Genomic DNA, 25,254 nt, shown 5'->3' with positions numbered 1-25,254 from the left:
AATACCTCAGTAATGTCTAAAAATATTACTTCTGGCAGAGGTAATATGAGTGTATTGTCTACATATTAATTTAAAAACATTTGTTGTAGCTACTAAAAATTTTTGAATTATACCCATTTTTCCCATTGTATTTCTATTAGATGAACGAAGCCAGACGAAAATAGCAGGGTTAAATCAAAGAGAAAGATTCCTTTGCTTGTAAGTAATAATTTTTCTGATTTCATCATTTTTTCTAAGAAGGATTTACTTGAAATCTTTTTATTTTTATATGTTCATCTAAGTCCCTCTTAGTCACCAAACCAATGCTTAACAGCTGTGCAAGCCAGTTGGCTTTAGACAGCTCCTGGAGTTTTAAAGGATTATTTCTTGGCAGCTTTTGAAAAAACGGCAGTAATTGAAAGGTTAATCAAATCAGTCATATTTGTACGTTGGTTATATAAACACCCTGTCTCCACCAAAGATTAAACATGCATTATACTCTACCCAGAAGGCCCATTTATTCTGTAATTATCATCACTTTCCTTCAAGCTTGTAAGTAGTAGGGAAGTACTTTGAATACTTTGCAAATGAAAATTCTATTCTGATTATGAAGCACTTCTGCACTTGCAGGATTCTATAGAATCTAAGAGATTTTAGAGCAACACCAACTCTACCTGTGGTGCATGAGGGGAAAAGGTCAGTTCTCCCTCTACTTAGAGATAAGTACATATCTCTCAGTTTATTTAGGCAAAAAATACAAGCTTAAAAGTAGATACCGTTTGTCGGCTCTGAATGTTGATGACAGCACTGGCCTGCAGGATGTGCAGGTATTAGCAGTTACTGCCCTGCTCATCTCTAACAAACCGGCACTCTCCCACTGTTTTATGAATCTATAATCCAACGAGTGTACCGCAACAGGATCTGGAAAGAAGCAGGAGGGATGGAAGTTCTGCAGCGTCACCGTCACCGGTTCTCACTGGTTGCGCCTGTGCTTAGTGACTGTGAAATAATCTGAGCCCACCCCTGCCTGGGATGGAGTTTATTACAGTGACAAAAAATGGCTGGCTTCCAGAAATTATTACTTGAGGTAAAAGTTTACTAGAGGGAACGATCTAAGATGGCCGATCGATAACAGCTCGGGATTGCAGCTCAGTCAAAGCGCAGAGAACTAGAGGACACCACACTTTCAGACAAATTCTGGTCGCTCACGGAGCAGAAGATCCCCAGTGGAGGAACCACATGTGTCGCCAGCACAACTCTTGTGGCCGGCGCAGCGGTTTCGCCGGCACCTCGGACAGGCAGCTCTCGGAGCAGAGTAAACAGGGCTGGCTCCCCTTCTGACTGAGGTTTGGAGGACCCACACGGGTCCCCAGCACGACTCCTGAGGCCGGTGCAGCGGCTGTGACTGCACCTCAGCGCGGCAGCTCTCGGCGCAGAGTAAACGAGACTGGTTCCCCTTCTGACCGAGGTTTGGAGCCCGGAGAAGGCAGAGTCACCCATTAGGGACACAAGAAGGAAGCCAGACAGAAGAATCCTGGGCAGAAAAGCACCATTAGTCTTAACACCGCCGTTCTGGCCCTGGGAACTAACAACTTGGACGTTCAATCAAGAGACCTAATCTGAAAGTTGGTAATTTCAAAGACGACAGGAGGATAAATTTACAATGATGGGAAGAAACCAGTATAAAAAGGCTGAGAATACTCAAAATCAGAATGCCTCTCCCTCTAAAGATGATCACACATCAACAATGGAACAAGGCTTGATGGAGAACAAGCGCATCCCAATAACAGAATCACTCTTCAGGGAATGGATAATAAGAAACTTCTGTGAGTTAAAAGAACATGTTGTAGCCCAATGTAAAGAAACTAGGAACTTTGAAAAAAGGTTTGACGAAATCCTATTGAGAATAGACAACTTAGAGAGAAATGTAAGTGAATTAATGGAACTGAAGAATACAATACAGGAACTCCGAGAAGTATGCACAGGTTTAAACACTATAACAGAGGTCAAAGTCCAACTTAATGAAAGAAAACAAGAAGACAAGATTAGAGATAAAAGGATAAAAAGGAATGAGCAAAGTCTCCAAGAAATGTGGGACTATGTGAAAAGACCAAATTTACGTTTGATAGGTGTACCTGAATGCGACGGAGAGAATGGATCCAAGCTGGAAAATACCCTTCAGGATATTATTCAGGAAAATTTTCCTGAACTAGCAAAGCAGGTCAATATTCAACCCGAGGTAATACAGAGAACACCACAAAGATATTCCTCAAGAAGAGCAACCCCAAGGCACATAATCGTTAGATTCACCAGGGTTGAAACGAAGGAGAAAATACTAAGGGCAGCCAGAGAGAAAGGTCAGGTTACCCACAAAGGGAAGCCTATCAGACTTACAGCAGATCTCTCAGCAGAAACTCTACAAGCCAGAAGAGAGTGGGGGCCAATATTCAACATCCTCAAAGAACAGAACCTTCAGCCCAGAATTTCATATCCAGCCAAACTAAGCTTCATAACTGAAGGAAAAATAAAATCTTTTATGAACAAGCACGTACTCAGAGATTTTATTACCACCAGGCCTGCTTTACAAGAGCTTCTGAAAGAGGCATTAAACACAGAAAGAAACAACCAGTATTAGCCTAACTAAAAATATACCAAAAAGTAAAGAGCACCAACATAAAGAAGAATTTCCATCAACGAATGGATCAAACAGCCAGTTAACATCAAATGGCAGTAACCCTAAATTTAAATCGACTAAATCCCCCAATCAAAAGACACAGCCAAAACCCAACGTCATGTTACAGCCAGACCTGTTCACATGCAAGGATACACAAAGACTCAAAACAAAGAAATGGAGAAAGATTTACCAACCAAATGGAGAGCAAAAATAAATAAATAAATAAATAAATAAAAAGCAGGAGTTGCAATTCTCGTAGCAGATAAAATAGATTTTAAAGCAACAAAGATATAGTGGTAAAAGGATCAATGCAACAACAAGAGCTAACGATCCTAACACTCAGATACATAGAGACTTAGACTCAATGAGACAGAAAATTAATAAGGATATCAAGGACTCGAACTCAGATCCGGAACAAGTAAACTCAATAAATATTTACAGAGCTCTCCACTTCAAAGACATAAAATATACATTCTTGTCAATACCACATCACACCTACTCATAGGTTTAAATGAAACATTGATTGGCCATTATTAATACCCATTTTTTTTAGAATAAAGCAATATTTCCATTCACCCTCCCTCTCTTCCTCACTCATTTCTTTTTCTTTCCTTCTCTCAAAAAATGAAATCAACTTGTAAACCTCTAGATCCAGGTCGGCAATGTCTCTCTCATTGCTTTAATTCCTTCCTTCCCTTCCCTTCCTCCCTCCCTCCCTCCCTCCCTCACCCCCTTCCTTCCTTCCTTCCTTCCTTCTTTCCTTCATCCCTTCCTTCCTCCCTACCTTCCTCCTTCCCTCCCTTCCTGCCTTCCTCCCTTCCTCCTTCCCTCCCTAAAAAAAAAAAAAAAAAGTTTACTAGAAAATAGCTTGTCTTGAAATCACTTAAAATGTGATCCAGTTTGATGTAAATTATAAGTTATGCAAAAATAATGTGGAATGATAAAGGATTACTCAATTCTAAGTTCAAAAGTACATTTATTTAAAATGTGGGCAAGATATCAATACAAAAGAAAACAGTATAAGAAATGAAAATAATCAAAGTACAAAACATTTCAAATCTTAAACATCCATAATTTAGAGATAGCAAGGTCTTTATTTACACCATTTTATTACTAGTTAAAGTCCTCTAACAGTTTTGTGAAAACATTTAAAAACCTGGCAAATGAATCATAAAACCTAATGTGGGCTCTTAAAGTCATATAATACAAAACATAATTTATGTTTCCTCAGAATAAAATTGCACATCTTAAAAAGATGCAGTATATTAATTATATCTGTCTTCCTGGCTTTGCTGTCTGATCCCCCAAGAAAGCAGCTGGAAAACAAGAGCATGTGAAGGAAGCATGCAGCTCCTCGCCAGCCAGACAGCCGGCCGTGCACCACAGGAGTCCACACACACAGCAGCCTAGACACCATCAGTTAAACTTATATGTAGGCTTGTCGAGGAAAACAACTTCTAAACACAAGGCAAAGACAAACGTGAACCCAAGGGTTCCAACATTCATCACCCAGGTTCAGGGACACCCTTGTAGGAAGGCTACGGCCTCTTTCTTACCCACTCAAACCAGCTGCTCTGCTGCACACCCACATGACAGACGACTTTCAGCCCACCCCGACAGGCTCACTCAGCCCCTGTGCCAGCTCCCCAGGAGCTGGGGCCAGCAATAGCTGCAGTGTCCTTTAAATTAACATGTGCAACACATAACCCCAAGAGCTGACATCCCCAAGGCCCCACCACAAATAACTGACTCCTACCTCTACCCTCAGGAGCAGACGCTGACCTCTGCAACTCTACACTGTCCATCCCACTATGGGCAAAATTAATCGAGCTATAGCTATGAAAAAAGGCCCCCAAGGTAATTAACATCACAAGTCGCCCGTATGACTTTTAAAGCAATTTCTTCTGAAAGTAAAAGTAGTAAAGAATAGCCTTTCACAAATATAAACATGAATGCTAGAAAAAAGTCTGAAAAAACGCAAGGGTATACACTGTATAAAAACTAAATGCTTATAGGTATCTGTAAAAATGTAACAGGCCTCTTACCATTTTTATCAGTAGTGCGAGCAACAATTTCCTAATAGATCGCGGTATGGAATACTCTAAGCTCTGGTATGAATAAGAGTTTCTGTACCAAGCCTCATTCCAGCTAGACAGGTTAGTTATGGCTAAATATGACACTGGCTTCTGGAGCTGAGGCAAATTTTACTCCCCACCCCCGTTTTTTTTTTTTTTGGTAAGACAGAGTTTCGCTCTTGTTGCCCAGACTGGAGTGCACACGTCCTTGGCTCACGGCAAACCCTGCCTTCCAGGGTCAAGTGATTCTCCTGCCTCAGTCTTCTGAGTAGCTGTGATCACAGGTTCCTGCCACCACACCTGGCTAATTTTTTTCTATTTTTAGTAAAGACCGGGTTTCACATTGTTGACCAGGCTGGTCTTGAATTCCTGATCTTAGGTGATCCGCCCGCCTCAGCCTCCCATGTTGGGATTATAGGCGTGAGCCACCACAAGAAGTCAAATTTTACTTCTTAAAAGTGCTTTTCTCTCAGTGATAGCATCCTCTATCTGATATTACAACCATAAGCTCTTTAGGGTTAAAAGGAAAATGTCTGACAAATATAACTGGATGAATATCAATGTATTTAAATGTAAATATACTTAAATGTAATTACCTGGCTGCAACAGGCACCTATGAAGAGAAAAAAAAACTCAGCAAGGATGGATGTCATTCTGACCTCTGCCTTACTGAAGCAGTCCTACCCCAAACACAAAATTCCCCCTGAGCAATGGACCATTCCTCAGCAATGGTCCACTGAGGCTGATGCCGCTCAGGGGTGACAGAGGCTCCTGCCCTCACAGAGAGGAGGAGCTCAGCCCTCCAGCCCCATTGCACCAGCCCCAGGGAGAAGTCTGAGAAACACGGCCTGAGAGCAGGCCCTCAGCAACAGAAAAGGAAAGTTGAAACAGAATGTTCCCATAAGGACCTGGAAGGCATGTTTTGCTTCACTGATGGGCTGCTCATACATTAAAATAGTAATTCAGAGATTTTTAGTAAGGGCTACACATACAGATGTTGAGCTTTATTTTTTCCTTAATGTCTGAAATAGAAAAAATCGCCTGTCGTTATTCTAAATACTGACCTTTGCATTTTTCCTAACATGTTAATATTCATTCTGCCGCTTCTATTAAGTAGTTTTTTTATTTCCCATCTCAGAGTTATACGAACTAAATTTCATTTTGAAAACTACAAACTCAGAATGGAACTGATAAAAAGAAATGTAAGATTTTTTTTGCAATTATTTTCTATTTTATCTAATTGTCAAATACTTTAATGCCTACATAAATAGCATAGATTCTAATCAACATCACCTATTAAAACTGAACTCTCAGTAAGTTAAGGGAAAGTTTTTACTTGCAACTCAAATAAATATTCTGAAGAGAAAGAACTGTTCACTGCATAAATCGTACTAGCAAAGAAAAGAAAAATGGCTTGTAAAACAGGAGAGGTACTACCTTATTAATCTGGAAACTCCCTTTCATATCCAACCCGCTTCCTTTTTATTCTCTTTTGAAAAGGATATGATTCGTAGTCCAGCGTTTGTGTGAGCACTCCGGTCAGAACAAACTCCGCATTGTGAACATCTGAACGGGATGGAAGCAGAGGCTGTTAGAGGTGCACTGCTGGGAGTACACACACTCACACGCGCAAGCGGGGAAACGTACCTATGCCTCTGGCAAAATATTCTCGGCATAAATGAAGGTCGTTTTCACAGGATATTAAAATTATTTCCGACAAACTCTAAGGAAAAGAAAATGAGTTTCTCAGTGACTGAACCCTGAATCTGACACAGGACAACGACGGACTCGTGGCGGACTCCGCTCTACCCACCGAGTTCTGCTTGTGCTCCATGAGTTTCCGGAAAGATGGCTGCTTGGACAACACCTTTCCTCCTGCGCACTCTACGATTGACCTCATAGTGGAAAGACTTGGGCAGATTCCAGGTGTGATGTAAAAATACTTTGCCTAAAATTAAATGAAAATGTATGTATTATGTTCTTAAATGCTTTTAACTTTTAGAGTATGTAATTTTTCATAGATTCTGCCCTGAGATTTTTGACAGAATTTCTAATTTTATGAAACGATGAAGGTACTATTTATTCTCCTACTAGCACTGACTCTGACGTGGAAGAGGAATCAGCTATGTAAATTTGGAATCTAAGCATTTTCACGTTAAGTATGCCAAAGATGATTTAAAGTAACCAGAACTGGGTCCCTAAAACAAAGTGTTTTGTGAATAAGCAAGAATATCACAAATATTTTTCACAATTTTTATACAATTTTAAATCAGCATTATATTTCACCACACTCATCTGCCTAGCAATAGCCTCTGGCACGGCGCCTGCCTGCTATCCCTTTTCTTTATTTTCTCTGTATTATTTGGACTCAAACAGAGCAGGAAATGATATTGATGCTTAAGACTGAATTCTCTAACAAGCTTGCTCCTGAGCATACCACAAAATAAGATTGTCTTAAACTGCTCACAGAAAAAAATCAAACACTTAGAAAGACTATTTTAGGTAAAATATATCTTAACTCAGTATCCAAATCATTTCTGATTCCTGCTGACTCCTTAGGAAGTTTAGTAAGATAAAAATTATCTTTATTGATTTACTTCTTTGATACAAAAAGAACTCCTAACTCTTCTAACAGCTATCTCACATTTAAAAATCTTTGATCTGAAATTATATATATGGAATTAATATTTTCCCAAGTATCTTCCCCAGTTGAATACACATCTACTGACAACAGTATGAAGCAGTGTCCCCTAAAGACTCATTAAAAGCAGAAAAATAAACATGCCTTTAACCAATTAAACTGTTCAAAAACACACTCTTTGAACACCTTGTTTCCCTAAATGTATTTATGAAATTTGTGTACTTATTTTTAAACATTACAGCAAACGTGGTTCATAGGAGGAAGCCCTCCAGTGGCCATGTCCAAGAAGGAAGGCAAGGGGTGGCTGAGATGCAGGGAGAGCCCAGCTCCCCCGGAGGCGACTTCGTTCCCTCCACTGGGTCCACGTGCTATGCTTACTTGGACTGATTGCCTTTTCCCTTAAAGGGTACCTTGAAGAGTGGAGAAATGTGTGCCCGCTTTAAGGATTCTTCCAAACTGAAAGAGAAAAGTACTTCCGCTTCAGCATCTCGGAGAATGTAGTTCTGCTCATCTGGAAAACAGAACAGTACACGCTCTGAAGTGCGGACAGGTGAAGTGTGGCAGGTGTGACCCACAGAATTCTCACCCTTATTCAGTACATAACAGTCACAGCTACATTTACCCGTCCAGCCTTCGGACATTTAAAGCTCACCATTATATTTCATTTACTTCCCTGTAAAAGCCAGACCAAGAAAAGAAAGGTGTTTTTTTTTTTTTTTTTTTTTTTTCTTTTAGATCAGTAGTAATTAACCATTTGGGGTCATAAACTCTTGAAAAGAACGGGCAGGGTGTGGTGGCTCATGCCTGTAATTCCAGCACTTTGGGAGGCCAAGGAAGAAAAACTGCTTGATGCCAGGAGTTCCAGAACAGCCTGGGCAACACAGTGAGACCTCATCTCTACAGAAAAATTTTAAAATTAGCTTGGCATGGTTGCATGTGCCTGTAGTCTCGGCTGCTCGGGGGGCTGAAGTGGGAGGATTGCTTGAGTCTGTGACCCGTCACTGCACCTCTGCATTCCAGCCTGGGCAACAAAGTGAGATCCGGTCTCAAAATAATAGTAATAATTTTTTTAACAACAAAAATGTTAAAAAAAAAAAAAAAAGTAAAAAAATTACTGAAAGGAACCCTCTTCCCATAGCTGTCCCTCCCCTCTTTACCCCACTGTAATATACAAACTTTTAATATACAGCAGCTTTACTGGTAACTGCCAACATTTACGAACAGCTGGAATGTCCTTGTGTAGGTAAGGGGCTAAACAAACTGATACATTCTGACAATGGAATATTATTTAGTGCTAAAAAGAAATGCCCTCTCAAGCCACGAAAAGACATAGAGGAAGCTTGGATGTATACTGTTATGCAAAGGAAGCAGATCTGAAAATCCTATATACTGAATGATTCCCAATGTGTAACATTCTGGAAAGGCAAGACTCTAGCAAGGATAAAAAGATCAGTGGTTGCCAGGGGTCAGAAGGCAGAAAGGAATGAGTGAGTGGAGCACAGAGGATTTTTAGAGCAGTGGAACTCTGTATAATGCTGTAATAGCAAAAGCACGTCCTTGTGTGTTTGTTAAAACTCAACGACTGTTCAAGGCCAGCAGTAGGCCCTACTCTAACTATGGCTTTGGCAAATCACCAAGGTGTGCAATTGCTTGATCATATGGTAACTGTATGTTTAGCTTTGTAAGGAACCGCCAGGTGCCTGTGCTGTTTTGCATTCCCAGCAGCAGCGAATGGGAGCTCCTGTTGCTCCACATCCTCCTCAGCATGTGCTGGTGTCAGTGCTCTGGGTTTTGGCCATTCTAATAGGTGAAGTCCAGCTTACTCATTATTTCTTTCATGGATTTTGTCTTTGGTGTCGTCTAAAAAGTCATTGCCAAACTCAAGGTCCCTTAGATTTTCTCCTGTGTTATCTTGGAGGAGTTTCAAAGTTTTGCATCTCCCATTTAGGTCTGTGTTCCATTTGGGGGTTGATTTTTTTTTTAAGAGGGTAAGGTCTGTGTCCAGATTTCTTTTTTCTTTCATATGGATGTCCACTTGTTCAGCATCATTTGTTGGAAGGACTCTCTTCTCCACCTGTTTTGTAGGTACATGTTTTTGGAATTTTATATTTATGTGTAATTTATATAAAATGTGAGACATCGATATAATTACCACTTTCTGGGATACTCATTTCTTCTGTATTCCATGGAAAGTTTAATGTTCAGGCTGAGTCTTTAGATAGCTACTACTAAGTTAACCCTGCTCCTTCGTTTGAATAAACCATAATGTCAGTATCTCATCTGTGACAGGATCATCTTAGCTATATATTCTTTTATTTTTCAATGTTACTTTTTTTTTTTTTAAGATTGAGTCTTACTTTGTTGCGTAGGCTGGAGTGGAGTCGTGCCATTGACTCACTGCAACCTCCACCTCCTGGGTTCAAGCCGTTCTCCTGCCTCAGCCTCCCTGGTAGCTGGGACTACAGGCGCCCACCACCACCACACCTGGCTAATTTTTTTGTATGTTTTAGTAGAGACAGGGTTTCACCATGTTGGCCAGGCCGGTCCTGACCTCAAGTGATCCGCCCACCTCAGCCTCCCAAAGTGCTGGGATTATAGGCGTGAGCCACCGCGCCTGGTATTATTTTCTCTATCATAAACATTAACTACTTCTTGGTGATCTCACACAAGTTCTTCAGAAGGCGTATCAGCCTTCACTTTTCCCCTAAAAGTAACACTTCAAATATACCATCTCACGTGTGGTAGTACTTGTTTTATTCGTTTTTTAATTCATCATTCTTTGTTTCTCCAAATTTTAGATATTTTTATCTTCTTTCAGATAGAAAAGGCAGCCTTTCTATCTGCTGGTAGGCTCAGGGATTAGCCATTGGTGAACAGATGCCTGCATTTTTGTCGTAGCATGGTTGCTCCTGCCCAGGGGTCAGCTAACTGTGGTCCATGAGCTGAGAATGGGTTTCACATTTTTAAAATACTGCTTAAAAATGAGAAGAGGAATGTGCAAGAGAAATAATACAGAGCCCACAAATCCTGAAATATGTGTCATCTTGTCAACCCCAGTTTGCCAATCCCAAATCACTTTTGCTTGTTTTCTGTTTTTGATGTATATATTACTGGGTTTGAGCTGCCAGTATTATCTTGTATGGTCGGTAGGAAACGGAGGAGAAGAAATGCTTTTCTGAATATGACACGTATTTATAGGAAGATTGAAACATTTTGTGATCTTTTAACTTTTGACACATTTCTTGAAATGTTGCTATGAAAACTCTGAAAATCTGTCAATTAATAATAATTGTCAGAAGTCTTTAAAAATTGATAAAAACTGTCCCTTATAAATTGCTATATACTTTTATATACTTAAAATGAATGTATGCTTGCTGAATCTTTAAAGTTTGGTAAATTCACCTAATTATCAACCAAACTTCCCATCAAATATGACCTGTAAACTTCATATGCAGATAAAAGAACCAGATTTTCACAAACTGAAACTGGAAAAATTAAGTAAATTGTTCGTTCACTAAATTGGCTGCTTGGCAAACTAATATTCAAAGAATTTTCATGTTCTTTGTTAGAAGAGAAAAGAAATCAGCTAAGTCTGAAAGTAACAGTAAAGATCTCCAAAGCTGGGTGTTGCCAAGAAGCAGCTGATGGGGCCAACAGAGGCGGGAGCATGACAGACCGTTTTCCCCACCGCCCAAGCTGGTGTATGCCATGTTCCGACTGCACAGCCTAAGAAATTATACTATTTCTATTAATGAGCAGACCATATCCTAAATTTTATAACGTTAACATTATACGAAATTGGAAGCTAAAATGTTTGTAGTAATTGTTTCTATGATGTTTTTCTTCTGCCTTAAGTTTTATGTTTCATTAATATTTTTTAGGTTTGAAAAAATTTCAAAATTTCAATTAAAAAAATTTCTAAATACCACTTAATACATGTGAGCCTCATTATTCACAGATTCTGTATTTGCCAATTTTCCTCCCCTCTGAAAATTTATTTATGAACCCACAATCAGTGCCTGTGGCACTTCAGGGGTCATCTGTGGACATGCATGGACTGTAGAAGAAACAGTCACCTACACGCACATTCCTAGCCAGGAGGAAGAAGGCCATGCCCTGCCTTCCGGTTCCAGCAGAAATGGTGAAGAAGCATTCTCTTTATGATCAATTTAGTGTCACTGTTTTGAAATGTGTGTGCTTTATGTTGGTGATTTTGCTGTTTAAAATGTCCCCAGTCCTAAGTGCAAGATGGCTGTGATGTGCCTTTTGGAGAAAATATGTATGTTAGGAAAGTTTCACGCAATGAGCGACAGTGCCGTTGGTCATGAGCTGGATGCCCATGAAGTAACGATATCCACGAAATAAGGCGCCTCTGAACAGAAGCACACACAAAACAAGGTTCTGTATGACTGGCTGATGGAAATGTAGTGAGCAGAGGCTCTCAGGAGCCTACCCCCGGGTTTACCCAGAGGCTACAGTACAGTATTCACTCGGTGTCTGTGCAACTTTACAGAGTACAACTAACTGAATGACAAGAATTGCCTGAATATCATAGTTTAGGATTTAGTCTTTTCTTCATATTAATGATTTATTCTTTCCTATGTCTTATTGCCTTAAATACAGAATCAAAAATTTTAAGTTTGTTTCTAGCTTTGCTATGAACAGCAATCTTAAGTTATCTTTATTTTTCTGGATCTCCTCATGTGTAAAATTAGATTACATGAACTTTAATATATATATACTTCTAATTTATTTACATAAACATGAATTATATTTAAATGCCAGTGGCCAAAAAAGTGACACGAATCTAAAATACTTTAATTTTAAAAGATAGATTTAATGACAACTTGTGCCGGTAAAGTGTAAATAGGGTTCAGTTAGCCACAAGAGTGTAACGGGGACCAGTAGCTCCTCTGCAGGCCTTGCTTGCCTCAGCCACACACCCTGCTCTTCCCTTTGGCAGCTGTATCTTCCTGCTTAAAGGGCGGGGTGCAAGGGAGGCATAGGTGAGAAAAGTGTGAGAACACGTCGAAACAGGGCAAACTACCGGCACAGAAAAATGAGCATGTGGATGCTCTATATCAGGGGTTGGTGATCAGTATCATCGCTACGTGGTGGAGTAGCCAAAGAGTTCAGTTTTAGTGCCAGTGTGGCTGGGGCAGAAAGACCACATGAGAAAAAAGACTGAGAATTCAGTAAAGCTTGTCATGGGGCATGTGCCTCTAAACCTTTCAACCCAGACAGGGCCTAGGGGAGGATGGAGGACACAGCTGGGGCAGCTGAGAGGTGCCTGGCTTCGATGATGCAGAGGACACCAACCCCGCAGAGTGACACCACTGCTATGCAGGGTAGGAAGGGCACACAGCTGCCTTGGCTATCCAGTTTCCATGAAGAAAAAAAAATCGTTCAGAATTTATAACTTATTCTATACCTAGCAAGATTCTAGAAACATTTAGGTGTATATCAATCTATCTATCCTTTATATAGTATCTCTAAATGTGACTGTTTTTTTAAAAGAAATTCTCTTTCGGAGCTCTGAACAATGGAAGATGGGCAAGAGGACGCAGACCTCTTTCCCTCCTATATAAACTGATATTCAAAGTGTATTTGAGTAGGACATTTATATACACCTGCTCTCTTTCCAAATAAAGACAAAAATTATACTTTCCTACATTTTGAAAAATCTCATTTTACAGCCAGCTTTCCAAACAAAATATACTAACAGGAAACTAAAAAGAGCGATATAGAGCCTGTTTTCCCCCTAATAGTGTCCAAATTACCAAAACCTTCATACTTAGGGTAGAATAGAAAGACATAGATCAAAGGAATCACTGGGGATATGAAATAAATTCATAAATTTAAATAAATAAATATCACATAGTTAAAAAATAAACTAGATATTTGTTGGGATGAAAAGAGATGAATTCAAGAAAAACAAGTGTATTTGGCATTAAAAGTAAGGTTACTAGCGCTGCTTCTTACCAATGAACTTCTGGCACCTGAAGCATTCCTCCAGCCACTCTGGTGTCACTATGTGCTTCACGACAGAAATCGCCATCAGGAACTTCACAGTGCGAGTCACTTTGCTGGCAATGAGGTGTGTGCACTTCTGTGCAGACTCTGCAACCTCCCCACCGAGAATGTAGAGCTTCTGAAGATCACAGACACAGGTGAGAAACGAAAAAGTTCAGCATTCATAGTGCCACACCGACAGAGAGTAACATAGAGGAATACCTATCTGAAGGTAAGGTTTATGACTAATTCTCAGCCACAGACAACAGTGTGACAGGTAAAACAAAACCCAGAACTCCAGGAGAAAAATAAAAAGGAGGATGTATCATTTACACTTCTGTAGTTCAGATCCACACAAATCAAGATAAAAGTATGAATTCTCCATCAAACATCAATAACATCTCCATGAATAAGTTAAATGACATGAGAATGATGCAGCTCACTTCACAATGAAGGGTAAACAGCCAAGACTTGCGAGGCCGAAACTGGTGTTAATGAGGAACATTTACCTGCTCTTCGGTTTTTGAAATAATGGCATAAAAATTGACTAAGATATGAACATATAAAAAAGCAACCTCCTAATAACTATCTTCACATTTTAAAGGTGGGGAAATTAATATGTTCTAAATGTATAATAGTAGCATTGATAATTGTTTCTTTTCCTTAAAAAGGCAACTAGGAAGAAAATGTATGAATCCACCATAATACAGGTCACCTTAGACTCTTAACCCAAACAAAACAAAATCCCATCATCCTCTGGGCTGTTATTTCAAAAAGCATATTTAAAATCTGTGCTCATTTATCATCTAAACAAATATACTCCCTTTGGCCTCACTCTACCCAAGATAACTAATCGTGAATAGACTGTTTCAATCAGAGAACTTGAAAACAGTTTTCCTTCATGCTGGATGTCTTCATGAATATGGTACGGAAGGAGACTTGCAAATGTTCATATGACTATTAGCATGGAACTTGGCCTATACTAATAAGAAAGCAAGTATCTAAGTATGAAATAATAGCACAGAACAGGGCAGAAAGTCACTAAACATTTAATGACTAGGATTACTATAATGACTACTAAAAATACTTCATAAACATGCACTATAACAACAAGATATTCCTGGCTATCTAAACTATGGAAGTTAACTGCTGAAGTAAATATATACAAAAAGAAACACTGCTAAAAATCCTTTTACAAAGTAGATGAAATTTCACCTTAATATACTGTTGAACCTGGACAGGCTCGAATCCAGTGAAAAGCACAAGAGGGGTCAATTCTGGAGTTAGCTTTTTAGTGGGAGGTGGTATGTCTTCAATTCTGTAGAAGAAATACACATGAAACAGTGGGGATTTCATATTTACTTAAAATGAAAATTTTCTTTAGAAAACAGGGATTTCAATAGTTTAACGAGCTTTAACTGCACGTGGTTTTTACTCTTAAAGGAAAAGTATAAAAGCTATCTGGCGTTCCTTTCTTTCCACCGCTTCCATAAAGTCACCTTCTAAGACTATCTCTGAAGCCTCCCAGGAACGTGTCCAATTCCCTTTTAGTTAAGATCAAGGGACGTGTCCAATTCCCTTTTAGATCAATACTTCTTCTTCATCAATCCCCTCCGGATTAATTTTTTTAATGGGCTTTAAGAAGAAAGCAAATATCAAAGTGGCTTCTAAATGTCACTGATTGCTTAATCACTTCATTTTTTTCTATCAAGTTTTTAAAATAACCTTGTGTGACTCAGGCCACTCCTTGCTTGCCTGTTCACCATCAATATAAGTCAGCCAAGATGTGTACCCCTAGAGCTTCCAGTGTCCTTTGTATTCTAGCCCTCTTCAACCACAAATTATAAAAACACGGTTCTGCTCAAGCACACGTTTTAAATGAAACCGTTTTTGTTTTTTCCGTAACCCTCAAATTTTTTAGGTCTTTTCAGTTATTATTTCCCGAAACAGTCCAAGAAAATTTTACTTTAAAATTTATTTGTGGCAAGTTGATGACAGCCTCAAAAAATATAATCACATAATTAGGATTTTATTACTAAAGTCAATAGGTCAGTTTGTGTTCTGGAAGTGGGGAATGGAAGAAGGGAAAGATGAGGAGCAGGGAGAGAAAAGATAAGGAACCTAGTAACTGCAAACAATTCAGGCAGTTATATTTCACCATGTACAGTTTGGAAAGAGTTTTCTAGAACCAAGGAAGAAAATACAAGCCCTGTTGGTTTGCTCCTGCACTTGCTATGCCTTACTAACGGAATGACTGGCAGGACTTCACCACTGTCGTGTTGGCCGACACAGCACTAAAATGACATGCATCTCAATCTGCATACTCCAAGCTAAAACCCAACACACCACGTGCACTGCACATGTCCTTCCAAGGCTTTGGGTCTGGATCCTCCTTCCCACCGTGGCCAACACTGCTTGGTCCTCATTGAGAACTGGCTGATCCAAGGAACATACCTGAGATGACACCATGGCCTAGATGCTCTCTAGGTATCTAGAGCAGATTCTTCGGCTGTGCCCAGGAAGCCTGGGGCTCTGTGATGTACTGCTGAACTGGGTTCTGGACCTCCCACCCCATTCCCACCACTGCTGCTTCTGTTTTCCATGGTAGAGAGGGGCTTCTCATAGTATATCGCTTAAAAAAAGACTCAATTTTTTAAAAAATAAAAAACGTACTGGCCTATGTCATTATTCACCATTTGTCTCCAGCACTAAAATGAAATATATCACAATAAAGTTGAAAAGCAGAAAGCAAACTCTTTCAAATCCTATTTACTGAAAAACATTTTAGAAACTTTCCTCAATTGCCACCAATTTTCCAAAGCAGACCTGTGAAAGCCATCAATAAAAAATGTAAGGCTACTACCCTTACCTGGCTCTTTTGGAAGAAGGCTGAACATTGGCTACTTCATTCTGCTTCAGTTTGGAAGGCAGCCGTACACTCTGCAATTAGAACATTGTCTACTTTACTTCCGTCAACCTACCAAGTAATACAGTAGCTTCCAAAAGATTTACGTGTCAAATAATCAAACTACTTAATCATATAATATACAAGAATCATGCTCTTCTTCACATCAGAACTAGTCTTCATCTCAAAAGATCACTCGGACAATGGAAGCCAGGAGAAGCTAATATTCCTGAGGGAACCTCTGCACTGTGTGTGTGTGGTTTTTTTTTTTTTTTTTTTTTTTTTGCTTTTTGCTTTCCCTCTTTATTTGACAAATCCTTTCAGTGCTTTAAGTATCTTTGTTCCTTTCTTTCCTCCACGTTACATATATGCATCCCTCAAAGCTGAACTTCTCAGAATGGTTTTCATTTCAAGTATTTTCTCCTATGTCCCAATTTAGAATGTGAAAAACATGATCAAAATTACACCTCCATCCTAAAAGACTATTCCTATAAGAGAAATTTCACCAATGAGATTTCACAAAAGATGTTACATGACAATCTGATCAACATTGGTACCAAGAGCCAGACAAGGTGCCAAAACCCACACTCTGCCTCAGCAACATGGTGACCTCCACTGGGACCGGCTGCAGCACTAACCCTGGAGCAGAAGCCATGCCAAGTGAAGAGAGAGCAGAAAGAAGCTGGGATTTCCTTGTGGGGTCCCTACCACAGTCAGATCTCCATTCTACCCCTCCTTGCTCACTCCTACCTTCGTATTTGAACTCAGAGGTTCTTGGACTTGTGTGGGCCAACCATGTCTTTCCCAGATGTTCTATTATTTGAAGGAACTGCTCTCAATCTTATTAATTTAACTACAACTTACTTTTTCTAAATACTGCTGCCATATCTAGAATAAATATAAGCAAATCTAAAGAAAGTATTCAAAATCTGTTAGCGCTGTCATACATAGAGAATCAAGCTTCATAGTAATTTGCAGGAAAGTTTATACTTTTTCTTGTTATAGCCGTTATAAGAAAACAATCTCTCAACTCCCTATTTCCAAAGACTGCAGTTAAGTCTCCAAATTATCATTCTTTGGTACCAAGAACAGAAACAAATGGTGGGAAAGACAAAAATGGTAAACTGGCCTGTCTCTAAGATTTTTAGCTTTTAATTACTGATGCAAAGCCACAAGAGAAGTTGACATCTGGAGCCCCTGACAACCTCAGGATTTAAGCCATGTGGTTTGGGAGGAAAACTCTGATGACCACTTTCCCAGTGTGAGCTTAAAAGCCACCATAAAATTCCTTTCAGTTAAATGAACTGGGAGAAAAGTTGCTTTTGCTGATGTGTCAGAACTGGTCATGTCATATTAAAGTCCTAACTACTAGTGTAAGCTAGTAGGAAAAAAATATATCTATGATCACATTATCATTAGCATGAAGAAAACAAGACTGTGGCTTGGAAGGGCTTCCTCAGAGACTTGGGATGATTATTAGCAACTTCCAGATGAGATCTGAAAAACGAGTAAGTCAGTAGATGAATAACCAGAAACACGAGCCTGGATGTTAGCTGCTAATCCTTATGAGACTATTCTCCTCAGCTAATTGTTCAAGTGGCACCAACCCTAAATGACCACTGTATACAAAAGAAATGTGGTGAAAACTTGGTAGGTACATGACATATGGAAATCTGGTTTTCAAAACAAAGGTTAATATATAATGACATGAACATAAACCAAAGCCTTCAAATAAAAAAAAAAAGCCAACAGTAAAAAAACTGCTGTTCTCAAAGTGCTGATGTTCAGTCAAACAGTGAGAAATCACAGCAGACAAAGTCTAAAGAGAAATGATTAAAGTGGCCCTGTCTGTAACTTAGTAGACATGAATGTGGGAAAGAGAAGACACAAGTGATCTTCCACTCTTTATATCTGACTGATGAGAAGGCAGAAAGCACCTCTTTGTCTTCTAACTGACAACCAATGGCCTCAAATTTCAAGAATGGCCTACCCTGAAAAGCAGAGACCTCAAGCACTGGGATGTGACTCCCAGCTCGAGACACTGAAAATATTTCCCCTCATCACGAGACCCAGGACTCCTTAAGTTCTGATCTGTAGCCCCAAGTAGGTTACACATCCATTGCTTCTTGCCTTTCGTTAACCCTACAAAAAACAAGACGTCATCTTTGATTTTACTGTTCTCTGTAAGCAATCACACAGCTCTCTGAAGCAAATAAGCCTCTCACATGTATATATATGAAAATGACAATCATATCCTAACAATTAAGAGAAAAATCAGTCCTAGGGTTTGCTGAACAAGTGAGTAGATACAACCTTCATTTGTTATCATGTTGACAAATCACTAAAATAATTTGAATTTATGAAGACAAATACATCCGTACTGCATTTTAATAATACAGTAATAGCCAAAGGAAGGTTATATTAATCTGACATACCATCAACGACTCTGCAGTCACTTTTAAGGGAACTCTCCAAGCATCTAAAGAGAGAAACACATTATTTTTTATGGCAGCTACTCTGTTTAAATAAAAAGTCCCTGATAACTCAACAGACAGGTGGCTTAGCTGACAACACTTAATAAGGACAAATGTAAGTATTCTAAGGAAGTTTTAAAAAAAGCTTTCCAGGCAAGGCGAGGGCATGCTGCTGCTCTCGTTTTACATGCTGTCTGCATGAAGAGCACTAAGACCAGTGGCGGCAAACAAAGCAGATGTTGTGTCAAAACCCACGGCAATCTCCCTACCGTGCGTTGTCTGGGTAGATCTTTCCAGGCCTGTGTCCAAGTCTGGGTTTCACACAGTCTGGCCTCTAGCAGGCACAAACCTTCCTGCCTATCACAGGGGCCATGAGGACATCCAGGACGTAACAGCAAGTCAGTCAAAGCTCAACAGTGACAGAGGACAGACGTCAATTCTATTGAATTGACAGAAAGTGGGGAATGTTCTGGAGGGTAGGGAGCAATTTGGACAAAAGATTAACTGGCCTGAGAGACAAGACTATCAAAAAGCTTTCAAGTGCTGCTTCCATCTCTAAGAGTTGATCAAAAGCCAACAAAAACATCAAATCATGGCACACGCCTCAAGTTGCAGCTACTTGGGAGGATGAGGTGGGAGAATCACCCAAGCCCAGGCAGTCAAGGCTGCACTGAGCCATGATCACACCACTGCACTCCAGCCTGGGTGACAGAGTGAGACTCTGTCTCAAAAAACCAACAAACAAAAATCCTCAGCAGAGTGGGGAGAAGAAAGGAAGAATAAAGAATGGAAATTGAAAATCAGTCAAAAACTGATTAGAAAGCTCAAGCCAAGCCCAGTGATTAGTATGAATAAAAAGATGGTAGAAGCAATGTTAGTACTTTTAAGTAAGATTTACAGCATGTAGAATTTTACTTACCTAAAAGATTGAAAACTAAATGCTGGGTCGGGGCAAAGGGGTCCTGCAGACCGAACACTGTGTAGCGACTGTACTGAATCTGCCTCAGTGCCTCAAAGTTTCCCAGAAGAATGTCACCAAGCCACTGGGCATTGACACAGGGTATCCTCCACTCTTTGGCTTTTTCATACTTTAAACCGGTTGGTCTTTTTATTTTTTGAGGAGAAAACATATTTATTAAATGTTAGAGATGTCAACTGTCCAAATTTATATTTATTTCCAACAAAGGCAATAAGATATTTCTCCTAATATGAGTGGAAGGCATAGCCTAGCAAACTGACGGTGACCCTGCATGGCAGTAAAACATCCACCTCAAGGCTCAAGCAGAATTACAAAACCACCTATTCCTATTTTGCTAATTCAAATTTCATTAATTCAAATGTTTTCTAGGTATTTCTATTAACATTATTATAAATATCATTGTCATACTTTGTTTAACAGAGTTTAATTTCCACAAATTTCTATCACAAAACTATGACATACTAAAAAATGCACAATTGACTATACGGTGTATAAATTTAAGATTAAAAACGGTTTCAAAAATTTGCTTACTCTTTACAGATGAGGACTGTGTTGCTGCGGCATAGATAACCCGTATACTTGGCGCCTGCCAAATAAGCCATTAATTTTAGGTCATCTCTGTCACTATCAACAAATCCAGTCACAGAAATAATCTAAGAAAAAGAGAGAGAAAATAAGGTAAAAACAAAACAAAACAAAAAACCAAAACCAAGTACGATTTCTTCTACTTCTTAGATGACATATATTTTTTCACTATTTCTTTGGCATTATGGAACACATTTGGTAATGTCATTCCTAAAACTGTCAAGACCAGAATTTTATTAAAATACTAAAAAGGTAATACACAAAGCCCGAAGAAGAAAAAGAATGAATGTGAGATGCCTTGTTTCTGTTACTGCAACACTGCTCAGATGATCCCAACAGTTATGTCATAAAGCGTGTAACCACGAGCCGGCTGAGCCAGCTCCTCCTCCTCGCTGATTCCAATGCGGAGATCATCTGAGTGGAAGGACCCATGACTACTGATTAGTTCCACCCAGTAGGGGTGGCCTTTGGTGCAAGACCCCTGATTTATTTTTGGATTTTAAATAGGGTCAAAGACTAAAGAATCCATTTAAATACCTACTATGTACAGAAAGCTGTGACTGTTACAAGGGGAACTGGAAGAAAACAAGCTACTTCTTACGAGCAGGCACTTATAAAATGGGCAAAAGTACACAGAGAAGCTCTGACGCGGAAGCCAATGTGGGAGCCTCAGGTAAGTGCTAGCACATGATCATCTGCCAAAGCAGAAGAATGATGTAAGCATGGAACACGAGGGCTCTGTCTCACATGCTGTGAACACGGCTTTCCTCCTGGCGGGAAGGCCACTGGGAAGTGCAGGGCTCGGTGAGGCGGTACCATTTTCTTCTTCTTTAAGACCGTGTTTAACCAGTGCGCAGTAACACATCTCTTTCTTTCTCTTATTGCCTATCAAACAAAAAGTTAGAGGTTTGTTGTTTTTGTTTTTCTGCTGCGGGATTAAAGAAAATTGTAAGGTTGTATAGGTACAATGCCATTTTCACTGGCAGCCCCATAAGAGAATTTCATGACATTTAGCACTTGATTAAGGTAACACATTAAAACCCTGTAGCTGGTTACTTGAAATATAACCCAAAAATGTTACTATCTATCTGCAAACAAGAGTCTACAACTGAGGACAAAAGCAACAAATTCTACAACTTTAAGAAGAACTTGAGTGATGAATGAACTAATATGTATGATCACCAAAGTTAAAAGTGCCGCGTAAGAACACAGAGGGCTCCATGTAAGAAAAGTAGAAAAAACTCATCTGCCTAAAATGAACCACAGGAAAACAAAAAATGCCTCAGAAGTATTTCCACATTTTTACTGGAGTAGATCCTGCGAGTGGCTATCCTCTTTAAGAGGGGTATCTTGGACGTCATTTGTCACATATATATAAACTGTCTACAAGAAGCACAATTTTATGAAAAGAAATGAAACTTCAGAGAGTACAAGAAGGTAATACTGAGGAGAAAGCTTGCATCCGGTAGTTTCAGAAAAGCTCTGCAAGGGACCTGGCCTTTGCACGCTTGTGTGGGAGTCACACACCAGTGCACACAGTGTTGCTGGGTGACTGCAGGGAGTGTCCACCCTTCTTACCACCTGGGAATATCCCTTTCTTTCTCCATTGCTCAAAGACAATGGTGCCCACAAAAGGTATCAATCCCACCAAAGAATCCATCACAGGAAGAAGCAATTTTCCTATCTTTCGAGGCAGAAAAGTCCTTTCCAAAAATAATAATCAATCACTAGCATTTACTGCATGTAAAAAATGACAGATGTTGTTCCCGGTGGCAGTTAAGGCTGTCTTCCTTACCTGTGCATACACACTGCTGACTTGACTCTCACAGAGAAGGTGCGTGCATCGACTTGTGAACGTGGGGTCAACAGTGCCACCGTGTGCCTGGATTATCTAGACACAAAGACCCGACCAATGCGGTCACCAATGTTAATCATTCAGAATAGAGGAGACTTCCAATTTCAAATCAGACAGCTGTCAAAAGACTCTATCACATATTTATATCATGTATTTCCCCGAAGTTATCAAGGACATGTAACAGTTATATTTGCAGACTTTTCTACCCAGCACCATGCAATGAAAATGAACTCCAATACTATAAATTTAATCTAAATTTCCAGGAAACAAGAGAACAACACTGGAATGAATGCATCCTAGGGTTTCTCAAGCTCAGCTGAACCAGGGGGTTCTGGGATGTGGTGGCTATCCTGAACAGAAGAGGATGCTACCCATCCCATGCCAGCAGCAGCCCCTAGCCATGACCACTTAAGATCTTCAGATATTGCAAAAGGTTTATGGTGGGCAGATCCACCTCCCTTAAAAAGGGAAATAAAAAGCAAATCAGAATGAAATTCATAAATCCCAACTGTTTCTTCTCAAAACAGATGTGGTTGTCTGGGGGAAGGAACTGCTGTGGGCATTTGTCAGAACTCAAAATACTGTACACGGAAAAAGGAGAGTTTGATGGCCTATTAGGTGAAATATAAACTTTAAGAAGACCTGCCCCCAGCCAGGCGTGATGGCTCACACCTGTCATCCCAGCACTTTGGGAGGCCAAGGCGGGTAGATCATGAGGTCAAAAGTTTGAGACCAGCCTGGCAACACAGTAAAACCCCATCTCTACTAAAAATACAAAAATTAGCCAGGCATGGTGGTGCGTGCCTGCAGTCCCAGCTACTTGGGAGTCTGAGGCAGGAGAATTGCCTGAACCCAGGAGGGGGAGGGTGTGGTGAGCTGAGATCGTACCACTGCACTCAAGCCTGGGCAATAAGAGCGAGACTTGGTCTCAAAAAAACCACCTGTCTCCTCAAAAAAACAATTGTTTCCTTTACTAGTTTTAAGACGTAAATGTTTATTTTTCCTATGGCCAAACATCGACATAGTGTAATGAGGTACAGAACAAAACTGCAGCCTCCTTGCCCATCCCTACTTTTCACTCCCCTGAAACAAGCACATTTAGCACCTTAAAGCTGTTTCCTCTGACAATTATTTTTTTATTTTTTAATATATATACTTTATTGTACTTTAGGTGCTGGGGTACATGTGCAGAACATGCAGGATTGTTGCATAGGTACATACATAGCAATGTGGTTTGCTGCCTCCATCCCCCGTCACCTATATCTGGCATTTCTCCCCATGTTATCCCAACAGCGGGAAGAGGATTGAGGGAGCCCCCACGGTCCATGGGGACCCCAAGTGTCATCGCTTCTACAATGAGTCGCAGGAGGCTGGCAGGGTGCCCACCCAGCAGGCACAGTAGACAGCAGCCAACCCTTCTCCAAGCACCGGCAGAAAACGGAGAGTGCTTAGGTGGTGGGTACTGGAAGTACAGGTTTGGGAAGGCGGGAGAGACATTTTTATTTTTTTTTCTGCTCGTGCATTTATACTTGGAAAGAGACCAGCACTGAGCTCGGCACCTCCCTGCTTCTCTCTTCCTAGTCACAGATGCTACGCCTGCCCATTTTTGCTTCCCCCTGGGGAGGAAGGGAGTCATGGTAGGGAAGCTGGGGTACAGGTTTGGGAACGGAGGAGAGACATTTTTATTTTTTTAACCCCTGTGACTCTTTTGCTTATGATTAAAGGAAGGAAAAGTTAAAAAACAAAACAAAACAGGCAATTATGAATATATTCTAACACATTATATGATTTCCTTTTCTCTAGTTTTACATAACTATCTACTGACCTCCCACTGTGGACACCCTTCCCCCAAATAACACACACACTCCTCAAGTCTTCCTGATTTGGTTATATCAAGACTCTTGTTTAGATCAGTCATCAGTGACATAACACAATGTATCCTAAGATTAGAGTTCCTTTCTGGTATACACTTTGGTTTTCCCTGGTGCTTATCACTGCCTCATCCCAGTCCCCCCAGAATCTGTCCTTTTCTTAGTTTTCTACATGCCTTTCACTATTTGAACAGTGCACACGTGGTGGTTTTACAGTACGTCTGCAATTTATTGTATAATCCTCCCTCTAAGAGCTGGAGCTTTACTCACTTAGCTCTGAGTACGGACGGACTAGGCTTAGTCACTTAATACGGTGGAATTGACAGTGGGAGTCTCCCAGAACTCAGTCACAAAAGACACTGTAATGCTGTGGCTTTTCCCTCTATCTTAGGTCACGCCCTCTGGGGAAGGGAGCAAGCTCTCATGCTGTGAAGACATACAAGCAGCCCTCACTTGCGATGAGGACCTGAGGCCTCCAGCTCATAGCCATGTGAGGGAACCATCCTGGAAGGGGCTCCTGCAGCTTCCGCTGGCATCCTGACTGCAACCCCAGGAGACGGCTGAGTCACAAGCACCCTACCAAGCTGCTACAGGATTTCTGACCCATGACCAAACTGAGAAGTAGTTTATCGTTTTAAGCCACTAGGTTTTGAGACAATCTGTTACATAGCAACAGAAAATGAATGTACTATCACTGATCCTTGAGCAACAGGAGTGAAAACTGCGTGGGTCCACTGATAGCTAGATTTTCTTACACCTCTGCCACCCTTGAGGAGGTAAGACCAGCCCCTCCTGTCCCTCCTCCTAGGCCCACTCCTCATGAAGATGACGCGGATGAAGACCGCTGTGATGACATACTTCCCCTTAATGAATAGTACGTGTATTTTCTCTTATGATTTTCTTAATAACATTTTCTTTTCTTTAGCTTACTTTATTGTAAAAATACAGTATTAGACATATAAAATCTGCATTAACTGACTTTATCTCTAAGGCTTCGGATTAACTCTAGGCTATCAGTAATTCAGGTTTTGGGGACTCACAAGTGATGCACAGATCTCTGATTGCGTGGCGGTCAGCACCCCTAGGGCCCAGACTATTCAGGGATCAACCGTACCCGTCCCTCCGGAATCTACCAGTGCCTTTGTTTGTTTGCTACCCAGGAAGCCTCCCTTCTGGTCCCAAGTCTGGTTTTCTCCACACCTAC

The 25,254-nt window shown here is 40.3% G+C and overlaps 1 protein-coding gene across 9 annotated transcripts in view; it reads right to left on the bottom strand.

Annotated features, from left to right (window-relative positions):
• Positions 1–3,612: 3,612 nt before the first annotated feature.
• The window catches only part of PAXIP1 (PAX interacting protein 1), a 59,641-nt gene continuing 37,999 nt past the window's right edge, over positions 3,613–25,254 (bottom strand). For 6 of the 9 annotated variants that reach the window (XM_054237522.2, XM_054237523.2, XM_054237519.2 and 3 more), the window contains 12 exons: positions 22,120–22,215; positions 21,072–21,209; positions 20,271–20,392; positions 19,680–19,864; positions 18,722–18,765; positions 16,251–16,321; positions 14,597–14,699; positions 13,352–13,520; positions 7,780–7,880; positions 6,542–6,676; positions 6,376–6,451; positions 6,039–6,294 (listed from right to left, as the gene is read on the bottom strand). In XM_054237522.2, coding sequence (XP_054093497.2) covers positions 6,170–6,294; positions 6,376–6,451; positions 6,542–6,676; positions 7,780–7,880; positions 13,352–13,520; positions 14,597–14,699; positions 16,251–16,321; positions 18,722–18,765; positions 19,680–19,864; positions 20,271–20,392; positions 21,072–21,209; positions 22,120–22,215 — 1,365 coding nt within the window. In that variant the 3' untranslated portion in view covers positions 6,039–6,169. Of the gene's footprint in view, positions 4,087–6,037; positions 6,295–6,375; positions 6,452–6,541; positions 6,677–7,779; positions 7,881–13,351; positions 13,521–14,596; positions 14,700–16,250; positions 16,322–18,721; positions 18,766–19,679; positions 19,865–20,270; positions 20,393–21,071; positions 21,210–22,119; positions 22,216–25,254 lie in introns of those variants that run through there. The other 3 variants (XM_078343376.1, XM_078343377.1, XM_054237520.2) reach the window with 2 other exon arrangements.

The sequence above is a fragment of the Callithrix jacchus genome, chromosome 11 (genome assembly GCF_049354715.1).
Source record: "Callithrix jacchus isolate 240 chromosome 11, calJac240_pri, whole genome shotgun sequence".
NCBI lineage: Eukaryota > Metazoa > Chordata > Mammalia > Primates > Cebidae > Callithrix > Callithrix jacchus.
This window is presented reverse-complemented; position numbering and strand designations above follow the sequence as displayed.